This window comes from Acomys russatus, chromosome 29 (genome assembly GCF_903995435.1).
Source record: "Acomys russatus chromosome 29, mAcoRus1.1, whole genome shotgun sequence".
NCBI classification, from domain to species: Eukaryota; Metazoa; Chordata; class Mammalia; order Rodentia; family Muridae; genus Acomys; species Acomys russatus.
Genome location: NC_067165.1, coordinates 4,862,900 through 4,875,858, shown reverse-complemented (window position 1 = coordinate 4,875,858; position 12,959 = coordinate 4,862,900). Strand labels below are relative to the sequence as shown.

Sequence of the window (12,959 nt, the reverse complement as noted above, 5' to 3'; positions counted from 1 at the left end):
TAAGGCACCCTAGTGAACACATTAGGAAACACATTTTTGGAGGAAAAAAGAGAACATAAAGGGGAGCACTGCAGCTGTAAAGGTGTGAGGGAGGGCCATAGCAGAGGGCCTCAGGCATACTGGGGAGGTCAGGGGGTCACATGAGGCAGACCCTGAAGGTCTCGGTAAAAGCCCAAACTTAGCTCTGAGTGAGCTAGCAGCTAGTAGAGTGAGTTGGGGAGTGGCAGTGTGGTTTGGGGGCTGCTGAGTGCTGCAGAGACTCCTGACAGGGCAGTAATGGTAACACTCAGGGAAGGATGTGGCAGAATGGTTTGGAAGCTGTGGAGGCAAAGAAAGGTAGCTGGATTCTGTGCATATTTTATAGGTGGACCTACTAAGGGTTTGCAGATGGATATGAGAGAAAGGAAGGGCTAAGACAGCAGTTCTTAACCTGTAGGTTCTTAACCCTTTAGGGGGGGATGAATAACCTTTTCCTAGGGGGTGCCTAAGACCACCAGGAAACATAAATATCTACATTATAATTCATAACAGTAGCTGAATTAACATTATGAAGTAACAATAAAAACCATTTTACGGTTGGGGTCACCACAATGTGAGGAGCTGTATTAGAGGGTCACTGCATCAGAAAGGTGGAGAAGCCTGCACTAAGGGCTCAGGTATGAACAGCTTATAAGAACAGAGACGTCATGATGTGAGACGGAGCAAGACTATGAAAGGAAAAATCTAGGAGTGAGGGCACGGGGACAAGAGTGGGACAGTGAGGATTCAGCTGTAGGCACATCACCAGTGTGGTGTCTGGTGGTCAGAGGGGGGTGCTGAGTTAGCAGGCAGATCACATCTCTGGACTTCACGCAACAGAATTTGGGAATGGATACAGAAAAAAAGAAAGGACTAGGCCTGGGAACTCCTCTGCATGGACATTAGGGAGATGAAGCGGAACCTACAAAAAAGATTAAAGAGAAGTGCAGAGGAAGGGATGAGTATTGAGAGCCAAATGAAGAAGTATTTTAAGAGAAATGACCACAGAGCTCCCCTGAAACATCAAGAAGATGAAGACTGAGAGGCAGAGGCACATGAACCTGGCCCGAGCTCACTGACCACACTAAGCTGCTGGCCAGTGGGATCCAGGTGTCTGTCTGTCTGTCTGTCTGTCTGTCTCTGCTTCCCAAGTGATAGGATTATAAGTACTATCAGCATTCCCTGGTTTTTACGTGGGTGCTAGGGACTGAGCTCAGCTCCTCAGGCTTGTATTGCAAACGTGTTCCTCAGTGACGTGAGCTCTGGCCCCTGCCTGTAAAGCACTCAGATCGCACTACCCGTGGGTACTGGAGAAGGATGTACAAGAGGACAGCAGGGCCACACAGAAATGCTGAGTCAGCGCCTCAGAGCATGCTGAGACCAGGAAGGCTGGTCAATTATGTGTCTTCTCTTCCCTGACTCAGATCCCAATTACATAGCTCTCTTTAGTCAGACCTTGCCAGACTAAAGAGACGTGATCACCTAGGCCCATTTGGGCCGAAAGCAGGAAGGCAGTAGTTGTTAAACCCTGTTTCTGCTCTGAAGTTGCTCTCTGTACCTGTTCCATGGCATACGATGAACTGAAAACTCCGCTGCTGCTGCTGCTGGAGCTGGTTGAGGAATCTGCAGAGCTCCCGGAGGGGGTTCCACTCCCAGAAGTCTTCACGGTAAGAATTTGCTCATCAGAAAATCCCAGCTGGTGGAGGAGCTTTTGATCTTTATTCACTGTCAGCTGAAAACGGTGGTTGCTTAGTTACTGAGAGGAAAAGGGGATGAAACTATTCAAACGGGGGTAACATGCCAACAATTGTTGTTCAAACCCACCAGACTATCGTTTGTAAATATCTGTATGTTGTCCACAGGAGAGCACAGCTGTTTGGCTATCTTCCACCGAACACTGCCTATGGTTTCATTACTGTGAGCCTAGAAAATAAAATACCACACTGGGGTCAGAGAATTCATTTACGCATTTCTGTGCACTACTCTCGGAAGAGCAGTACGTGCTCTAACTGTTGAGCCATCTCTCTAGCCTCTCAGTCAGTTAGTTCTTCAAACAACAACTCTGAGCATCTGCTATATTGGACCCTTTTCTAAAAGCTAGGAATGCATCAGTCTTCGCAAGACCCCCGCCCTTGGGTGCGTCCCCTTTGCAAGAGCTAAATGCTTGATGCCGTACTTCCATTCCTCCCCTTTATGTACAGAGTAAGACCCCTCAAGTGTCTTCTATTCCTCCTCTTTCTCATTATGCCAGCTTGTGAGTCCTTAGACTGCTGCTCTCTCTGCAAGGCTGCACTTATAAAAGCAATTACTCTGGTGCTTTTCAAATTCCTGCTCAAATATCACTCAATTCAGGGATCTATGTTTATCCAAGATATTTCATGAATACCATCATTTTCAGTTAACTTATTACCCTTTACTATTATTTATGCTTTATAACGCTCATCTTCACTTGGCCCTATATTTTATATTTACTTATATACCTGCTTATACTCCATGGCTTCCCTTCATTTCAGGCTTACTTTACTTTATATATGAGTGAGTGAAAACCAGAGAGTAATGTCAAGTGTCGTCTTCTACTGCTTCCCAGCTTATTTTCTGAGACACTCATTGAACTCTGAGCTCACTGATTGGCTAGGGGCCTCTAGGAATTGTCTGAGACCCCACCCCCAGCTCTAGGATTACAGGTACATACTACCATGCCCAGCTTTTCACGTAGGTGCTAGGGATCCAAACAGGTCCTCATGCTTGCATGAACGCACTTTACTAACTGAACCATCCCTCAGAGATCTCAGTCTTTATTTCTATTTTTTTTTAAATCAAGTATCTTCGAGAACCATCATTTATCTCCATCAACATCATTGTTATGAAAACAGCGAGAGATCTTAATACAGACCCACCTCTACAGTGAAGGTATCTTTGGTTGACTCATAGGTAACATTAAGAGTTAAAAGATGTCCATGAAATGAGGCACCATGAGGTAGAATGGTTCGTGGAACTGAGTAAAAATCCTTGAAAGAGATAAACCAACCAAAGAGTCAGACGCACTGTGGTACAGCTGAACATGTCAAGGCACACGCTCCCACACCGCTCCTAGCAACATGGACAAAGCTGCTCTAGAAGAAGAGGACACACCTCTATTGTGATCACATAGCGCTCCGCCAGGAGAAGCAGTCTCTCGATTATCACAAGTTTTGTTGATCTATGAGTTAAAAAGATGGAAAACGTCTTTAAATACATGCTGGCTTCAGCTCTCAATTTTACCGTTTTACCAAACCCAGAAGCCTAGTCACCACTCACCGGTCAAAGCTGAAACACACAAAGTTGGACTCCCCTTTCACCAAGTGAGCAACATTTACCACTCCCCACGGCCATACCCAGGTGGCTACAGGGGGTGGGGGAGGGGGGGAGCTTGGCCCTGCTCATGTTCCCTCTCCTTTTTAAACAGCTGTTCCATTAAAAGAGGACCTAGGTCTCCAGCCCTATCTGGTCACCAATCCACCAAGAATGAACAATCAGAAAAGAAGTGGACTTTCATAATCTGATAGCTAAAATATGCTATAAAATTCTGCAAACACATGGATCTGGCAAAGTTCTGATTTGACTAAATGTAAACAAATACACCATTAACACAAGTTGCTAGTTGAAAGTGAGCCTGGATGACTGTTTGACCAATGGTTTATGAAATCCCACTCATCACTGGAGATAACAGAATGAAACAGTCAATGCTTATATTCAAAGAGCTTCGTACGCTAAGGAACAAAACTCCGAGCACCCTTGCTCTAAACAGCTGTTATCTCAGAAAGTGGAGACACTTAGGAGGTCTGTTCTAAAGCTGAGAAGAGGTGCCACTATTTCCTGATGATTGCATGGCACACTGATTAACAGTACAGGGATGTTCACTTTTATAACAGTTCCATCAAATATACTCAATTGCACTCTCTGTCCTTCCAGACTATGGGCAAGAAGTAGAAGGAAAGTCAGATGGAAAATATGTTAAGATTTAATAAGTAAGAATTAAGCAGCCTGTTCTGAGTCTACCTCAATAATTAACTGAATTACAGATAGCACTGTGATGGTGAGAAAACTGTAGAGCAATCCAAACTCCCTAGATTACACTTACGGATTTTAAAAAGTTCTTTCAAAACTAGCGAAATGAAGCAAACTACAACACTCTTGTTCCAATTCAATTCAGAAATACCATTTATTGACACAAATTATGTGGTCTCTTTGGCTAGCTATATTTGAAAAAAATTCAGAATAAAAAAGGGTTAAAAAGTATATTCATTTAAAGTAACAGTTGGAAATCTCCATTCAATAGTGACTTATTTGATAGATGAACTGTTAAGGAACTGATGAACAGACCAGAACTAAATCTTAGAGGCATTGTAGTAAGATTTCTCAACACAAATTCTATTTGAAATACACACACACAGCAGAGGCCCACTCTGACTCTGATGCCTCCCTTTGGATCCTGTTCCCCTAACTGGGCTAACTTGTCCGGCCTCCATGGGAGAGGATGAGCCTAGTTCTGCAGCGACTTAATGTGCTAGGGCGGGTTGGTATCCATGGGGACCTCCCTCTTCTTTGAGGAGAAGAAGAGGGGATAGTGGGGGGAGGAGTTACAAGGTGGGGGACTAGGAGGAGAAGGGATGCTGCAGTCAGGACGTAAAGTGAATAAATAAGTTAAAAACAAAAAAGATACACACACACACACACACACAGGAGAAGGGATGCTGCAATCAGGACGTAAAGCGAATAAGTTAAAAACAAAAAAGAAACACACATACACACACAGAGGAGAAGGGATGCTGCAATCAGGATGTAAAGTGAATAATAAGTTAAAAAAAAATACACACACACACACACAAACACGCGTGTGCACGCGGAAAGCATTAGTTTTATCATGAGCTGACTGCCATCACTTCTAACAGTTAAAAGTGAGATCTTGTGGTGCTGAGTTTTGTTCCATTCCTTCATATTAAAAAAGATACAATACTCAGCACATTTTTCTGAAACAGATTTTTTTAAAACTGGGGGGCTGGAGAGAGACAGCTTAGCAGTTGAGAGCACTGGCTGCTCTTGCAGAGGACCGGAGCTCAATTCTCTGCACCAACATGGCAGCTCATACCAGTCTGTAACTCCAATTCCAAGTGATTTAACACCCTCACACAGACATACATGCCAGCAAAACAGCAATACACACACACACAAAAAAAAAACTCATTAAAAAAAGGTTGGGAAAGGACATTGTCTTGATTCCCTTTCTTAAGAAAGGTCTGGAGGGGAAAACAGCATTATCTCAACAAGTAAAAATATACACAATTGCTTCAGTAGAAAAGGACTGTACAAGTAGTTGTACAGTAGGGGGCAGCAACGTGATGCACAGAGAAGAGTGTGCTCTGAGCAAGCTCTTCTCTGTGCTACCAAGGTTTCCTGAGCACCACTGAAATGCTCACCACACCATGGAAGCACTTTAGTTACTTTAAGGCTAATAAATAGTAACCATTCAGTGTTTTTCCTCATTATTTTAAAGAACCACAGAAAACTCTTTAAAAGTCTAAGCAACACTGTGAATGTCAATTCAAAGCTGTCACAGATATTTGATGAAAAAGCTCTAATTTCTTCTTTCAAAAGGTAATTTTAGGTGACTATTTTAGTGGGCTATGATTGTATTAGAGTACACAATTTTAGTCAGCGTTTTCCATTTCCTTTTCTTTCCATCATTAATGCCCTGGGTTTGACTATTCAAGGAAAAAAATCTTAATTAGAGGAAATATTTCAGTCTTGAATAAAAAGTCTTTGCACAATGAATATATTTTTATTAAATCCTAAATATTAGGCTACTCAGTTACACATAAAGTAGTAGAAAGTAAGGTAGGAAAGAAAAGAATGTGTCCATAAGGCAGATAGACGGGTGGGAAGGAGCAATACTTAGAAGACTCTGGTGGTGACCTGAAGATTTTAAGACTGACAAAGGTAGACATTAGGAAACAGACAATTACCCAAGATAAACAGCTTGCAGAAGCTGTGACTCAAGAGGAGGACACTAGTGAAGAGATGCTGGGGAGGGCATGGGATAAACATTTTTGTGCTGTGTGTTTGTGTTTGTTTTGAGGTTACTCACCTATATGGAGACTGAACTGATGTTGCTACAGTTGGCATGGCCGTTGCAGTGAGCATTTTTGTTGCTCGCGTCACAGCATGTGTTAGAGTGGGACCACCAAGTGCTGAACTGGCTGCCTGTAAAGTACAAAACAATCATTCCATATCTGGGTTTCTCAGCCTGGCCTCTGGCTGCCCTGGACATTGCAAGGTGTTTAGCAGGGTCCTTGGCTTCTACCCACCAGATGCCAACAAGACTCTTGACTTGAGTCCCGGGAAGCCACGTAAGGAGAGAAGAACTGATTTAACATGCACAGACACAAATAATAATAAAAAATTAAAAAGATGTCAATACTTTATATTACACTTTACATAGAAGAACTTGAATATGTGAATGTTTGATTCTTATGATGACATACTTGTATGGAAGTCACAATCTGGGGAGCACTGTATTGAGTATAGAACGGCACGTGCTTGCTATAAGGAAGACTACCTTATGAACATCTGGGGACAGGGGCATTTTATGCTTTTGTAATGCCTCATTAGCTACAAAACTTAAGCACAGATTTCAACTAAACATTAATCTTCAATATGTTAATCATTGAAGTCAAAATAAATGTGAGGTGATATTAAACCATAGGCTTGCAACGAACAAGGACTGCCAACATCACTTACTTCCAAGTCTCCTGCTATGGCTTTAGATAACATTTATTGTATAAATTACGTGGAACATGACACTCTACTACCTATGTGGAATATATGTACAATAATGGTTCCTTATGTCCCAGAAGTGGGAGTTAGATAGACAGACAGCAGAGGAAAGGAATGAGGCGGAAGGTAAGATTTTCCATAGAGTGCAACCGCTGTGTGGGTATGCGCATATGCGCTCGCATTCATGAGTACATGTGTGAGCACATGCTTGGGGAGGCCAGAGGTTAATATCCGGTGTCTTCCTCTACTGCTCGTCACCTTGCTTTCTGATACACAGTCTCTTCATGGAGCCTGAAGCTCACGTTGGGTTAGACTTGCTGACCAAGTGAGGTCCTGAGACTTGCCTCCAGTCCTGGAGTTAGACACCCACAGCAGTGCCAGCACCCAGATCTGAATAAAGGTCTTTAAACTCTGCAGCAAGCATGTAGCCCCTGACCAACACAGTGCAAGTGCCTATTCCCAGTACCATGACATGGCACTTTTGATCAAGTTCCCAGTAGTCCCTAGCCACCAATATCAGCACTCCATGTTATCTAAAAATATAAACTTATAAAGGGGGAGAGAACTCATTTAGAAGATAAATTTATAAATTTTTACTTACTTCTAATCTTGTATAGCAATCAGCAATGAATTTCTTATGTAAAGACACTGAGTCCTGAAAGTAGGAAATAAATGAAAATTAAAATTAGATGTTGGCATTTCATTGTAAACATTAGTCAAGACAAAATACCAAAATAAGCCACATAGGCATAAAACAAGGATGACAACTTAACAATTATAAAACACATACTTTTTTACACTTTTGTGTCTGAGTAACTTTTTTCCTTGGACACTCACCTTCTTTAACCTAGGATTTAGATTAATGTAGCTGTAGTTTATTATTAATTGAATAGCTTCATTAGCAATTTCTTCATCAGGTGATTCCATGGCTATTTTCCAAATGAAATCCATTCCTATCAATTCCAGCTTTTCTACATACTGTGTAAAAATTTAAAATATAGAATTAAATTTAATAGCACACTCGTATTGCAAAACCACAGGCAATTATTTTATGTAACATTACTGACTCTGAACCTCTGTTTAATAAAATGAAGACCACTTACGTCAGGAAATACGACTGTACTGATTTGGAACTCTCACACAAAAAACAACCACAGAGACAACAGGCACCCTCATGGCAGTCAGAACAGAGCAGAGATGTTTCTCCAGACATTTCTGAACAAGACAAACATCTACCCAGACAAGCTAGTCAATCAGAAACTGAAAGGTGAGACAGACATCATCTTTGTGGACTTCTTTTCAAAAGAAACAAGCCAAGACTGAAGTGGCTACTAATTCTGGGAACTTGATCCAGTTCTTTCCAAAGCTTGGTTAGAAATAGCACGGTGCAGCCAGGGAGGGTGGCGTACGCCTTTGATCCCAGGGAGGCAGAGGCAGGCGGATCACTGTGAGGTCCAGGACAGCCTGGTCTACAAAGCGAGTCCAGGATAGCCAAGGCTACACAAAGAAACCTTGTCTCAGAAAACAAAACAAAAAAGAAACAGCATGATGCTGAGCTTACAGGAAATATTCTGACTACCTCAGGTAGCGAGACCTAAACAGAAAAGATCAGTGCTTGCCTTTCTGTCTAAAGGACACATGTGAATGAATACACGCATTCTAGGGATCCCCACTTTGCTACTTCATAGTCTGTTCCCACATTCCCCTCTGCAGTCCTTGCCACGGACCTGCTATGATGAGCATTTTGTCATTCTTGGGTTGCAAGGCACCTACTGGGCCAATGCCCCTACAGGTCCACTTGATGGCTCTAAGTATGAACATGCCCGAGATGAGAGAGGTGAGGCCAAGCAGGTGGCCGGTGAGGGGAGACAGCACTGGGCATGCAGCCACCACTGCCTTCAAGGGAGCCTCTGTCACTAATGCCTGAGTTAGCAGGTAAAGAGACCTCCTTATTTAAACAAACATGTTGTTTTCTATGCATTAGAAGACAGGGCTTCTTTTTTCTTCTGAATATCAAGCTATATCAAATAAGTCAGAGTATCTAGATTAAGAATATGGTACCTGAGCCGGGCGTGGTGGCGTGCGGCTTTAATCCCAGCACTCAGGAGGCAGAGGTAGGTGGATCTCTGTGAGTTTGAGGCCAGCCTGGTCTACAGAGTGAGTTCCATGATAGCCAGGGCTATTACACAGAGAAATCCTGTCTTGAAAAACCAAAAAGAATACAGTACATACCAATTGAGCTCCTTGTCTTTTCAATCGATGATCACAGAGATTCACATTTTCAAAAAAAGTCTTAAATAAGTTGAAACCTAAAAGTATAGAATGCCAGTCAAACCCATGCACTCAGACACAGATAATTGGTGAAAAGCCTAAAGTGAGGCACAAGTGAAGGCTACAAGGCTCCTGACAATGGCTTAAGTAGGCACCAAAGTGTAGTGTCTGTGTGTAATGGTTCAGGCCCACAGTCCCAGAGGCCAGATCTCCAGAGTAGTCTGGGCAGCATAGCCAGATTCCATCTCAAAACACCAAAGACGCCTTTTAAAAAGCACAAGCAAACCATACATCTTTTTTTTTTTTTTTCTCTTTAAGATTTATTTGTTCATTTGTTTTGTTTGTTTTTGTTTGAGGGCTCTGTCTGCATGTACACCTGCAGGCCAGAAGAGGGCATCAGATCCAAGTATAGATGGTGTGAGCCACCTCGTGATTGCTAGGAAAGGAACTCAGAACCTAACTGCTGAGCCATCTCTCCAGCCCCGCCGTACATCTTTAATCCCAGCATTCAGGAGGCAGAAGTAGACCTCCGTGGGCTCAAGTCAGACTAGTTTACATAGCAAGTTCCAGACCAGGCAGGGCTACATAAAACAAACAAACAAACAAACAAATAAAAACAAAAAACAAAAGACAAACCCTGTCCTAAAACACCAGATAAACCAAAGCAATAACAATACAACAGCCCACAAGCAGCTTATCCAAAAGTTAGACTTAATCAAAATTTTAAATGTCTGTGCTTCAAAGGACATTATCGAGAAAAGGACACAACATACAGATAGAAACATTCACAAACTATGCATCTGCTAGGGAGCTAATGCCTGGAGTACATAAGGGCCCTGACAACACCACAGCCGGAGTTAAAAAACGGGCAAAAGCATGACTAGACATTTCTCCAAAGGACCTATACACACAGACAAAAAACAATCTGAACAGATGCTCAGTATCATTAGTTACCAGGAAAAAGCAAGTCATAACTACAGGGCATAATTCACCACCCACCAGGACATCTTTTGAAAGGCAGATAATGTAAGTATTGACAATGTGGAAAATTGGAACCCTCATTGCTAGTGAGATTATGAAATGGTACAGCCACTTTGCAACAATAGTTTGGCAGATCGGATCCTCAAACGTTAGAGTTCATGGCAATGTGACTCTACAATTAATAACCAAAAGAAATGAAAATACAAAAACTGCTATATGAATGTTTATAGCTCAAAGTGGGAGCAACAAATGTTCACTGACTGACCAATTTCAAAATTTGGGACATCTACAGTGAAATACTGCACTCCTAAAGTGACACATACGACAAGCTGGGTGTGCCCTGAAAGCATTAAGCTTCAATTACAATCAGAGAAGCCAGGTACAAAAGGTCCCAAGGAGTATGTATGATTTCACTTGTAGCAAATGTTCAGATTGGGCCAGTCCACAGGGGAAAGAAAGAGATTAGAGGCTGGACAAGGGAAGGCTGGACAGTGGTTGCCAGCGAGTACAGGGCTCCTCTTTTACATGACAATGCTTATATGTTAGAAAGTAGTCAAGGCTGCGCAAGTGAGTGCAGACTAAAAGTCACTGACTGCATTTATACAACAGAGTTTCACGGAACTATATCTCAATAGAATAACTCCGTTAAAAGAAATAACTGAAAGGAATCACTGTGGACTTTGACATGTTTTTACCTAATGAATCCTATTTATTATGGAATATTGGAAAGATAACTTGATAATTTAATCTACTGGTTATATAATTTTAAATCTCAGTTAGATAGCATGTGAGCATATATGTGAATAATTCTACAAGGATACTACAGAGTGCTCAGCTGCTTCTGAGAAGTAGGATTAAAGTTAAGAATGAGATCTGTTACTCTAAAGAAACCTAAGGCAAAGAACTTGTAAGCTTTCCCTACCGTTCATAGTGATCTCATAGGACTCCAATTTCAGGATTTTCTCCTTGAAGAGCTGCTGCTGAACGTCACTCTCCAGGTCGTGCTGCCCTCTTGTAAACCACTCAAAGCACATCTGTGGATTAGGAGAGACCTGCCCTAAGAGCAAGCACACGCACCCCACACACGCACACGCACACGCACACGCACACACACACACACACACACACACACACACACGGAGACACAGAAAGACGAATTTCAGTCCTTCTAACGTTTCTGTAATTGCTAAAATGACTCTTAAGACTGAAATGTCTGGAACTTGGAAGCGAGCGGAGAGAGTTACTAGATCTTCCTCCTGGTGATTAGAACATGTGCTCACACTTTTCCCTGGATTTTATACTCAAGGCTTCCCACCAGCATTCAACCAAGCCTTGCTGACGGCAGGCAGTGGGAAGGACCGCCACAAACTCAGTCCTTTCAGCATGCCTATCAAGTAGTTATTCTTATTCTATAAATGAGAGGAGACCAAGACTCACTGTTAACAAGTGCAAATGTCAAGATAAGTGTTTCTATTTCTGCTGTGATTGTTCTTGACTCGTGTTTTCATTCTGGGGACTCAACATCATTTTTAAGAACTAAGTATTTTAGTAGTGACTTAAAATTAGTTTCACAGAAAAGGAGAAAACTAAATTATATCCACAATTCTTCATTGATACTCATTTTGCTAGCTTTAGTATTTTAACCAGAATTGAATTAAAATAATAAAAGAGCCTACACACTTACATGTCTCCTGGGTTCTTTAAGATATTCTTTTCTAGAGCCGGCCATGGTGGCTCACACCTTTAGTCCCAGCACTTGGGAGGCAGAGGCAGGCGGATCGCTGTGAGTTCGAGGCCAGCCTGGTCTACAAAGCAAGTCCAGGCCAGCCAAGGCTACACAGAGAAACCCTGTCTCGAAAAACAAAAAACAAACAAATCAACAACAACAACAACAACAAAAAAACAAAAAAGATATTCTTTCCTAGTACTGACAGCTCCTGCTCTTCCGTCACAGTTCATAGCAACAGCACAAAGGATGCACAAGGCAGAGAGTGTGAGGCACACAGGAGTGTGGCACCGCAGCAGTGCCTCGCAGCCCCACAGCTCTCCACAGCTTACCTCCCGATCCAGCTCGCACACATCCTGGCCAGTCACAAGGCACTCCCAAATTTCTTTGGCTCGGTTCCACCCAAGATACAGCGTAGCTTCTTGTAAGAAAAACGCCAGAAATTTCAGATGTGCCTCTAAATACTGAAAAAAAGCAACAACGCAACCAGTTAACTCACTTGAGGCATTCATCCTAAAAGAAACATTACAACAAACTTTACAAAACAGGTTTACACAGAACACTGTTCATGTAACTTATGCTAAAGTAAGTGAGAGAAATGGACTTTAGCCAATAATACAATACAGCAGAAGCAACCTCAAATTTATTATGACGTCAGCCCATTTTAGATGTCAATCAAATTCAATTTCAGTAACCTCTAAAGGAACCACCATGCTCACAAGTGGTGAAGTTAAGTTTTATTTCTGATAGGTTTTTTGTTGTTGTTTCATTTTGTAGAGACAAAGTCTCACTCTGAACTCCAGAATAGCCTAGAATTCAACCTATACCCCATGCCATAAACCCACAAAAATCCTTCTGTCTCAGTCTATGGCAGTGGTTCATAACCTGTGAGTTGCGACCCATTTCGGGGTCAAAAGACCCTTTCACAGGGTAGCATATCAGATGTTTACATTATGACTCATAACAGTAACAAAATTACAATTATGAAGTAGCAATGAAATAGTTTTATGGCTGGGGGTGGGGTCACCCTAACATGAGGAGCTGCATTAGAGGGCGGAGGTTAGGAAGGCTGAGAACTGCTGGTCTACAGAGTCCTGGATTATAGGTGTGAGGCACCATACCCAGCTAAAACTTTTAAAATAATATTAGC

General features: G+C 42.2%; 1 protein-coding gene across 1 annotated transcript in view; it reads right to left on the bottom strand.

Annotated features, from left to right (window-relative positions):
- The window catches only part of Usp24 (ubiquitin specific peptidase 24), a 134,125-nt gene that overhangs the window by 58,644 nt on the left and 62,522 nt on the right, over positions 1-12,959 (bottom strand). Inside the window, exons 19-28 of the mRNA XM_051171821.1 lie at positions 12,142-12,273; positions 11,006-11,117; positions 9,064-9,140; positions 7,669-7,809; positions 7,433-7,486; positions 6,143-6,258; positions 3,151-3,217; positions 2,916-3,026; positions 1,843-1,941; positions 1,577-1,750 (exon numbers count right to left, since the gene is read on the bottom strand). Of these exons, the coding sequence (XP_051027778.1) occupies positions 1,577-1,750; positions 1,843-1,941; positions 2,916-3,026; positions 3,151-3,217; positions 6,143-6,258; positions 7,433-7,486; positions 7,669-7,809; positions 9,064-9,140; positions 11,006-11,117; positions 12,142-12,273 (1,083 nt within the window). The remainder of the gene's footprint in view (positions 1-1,576; positions 1,751-1,842; positions 1,942-2,915; positions 3,027-3,150; positions 3,218-6,142; positions 6,259-7,432; positions 7,487-7,668; positions 7,810-9,063; positions 9,141-11,005; positions 11,118-12,141; positions 12,274-12,959) is intronic.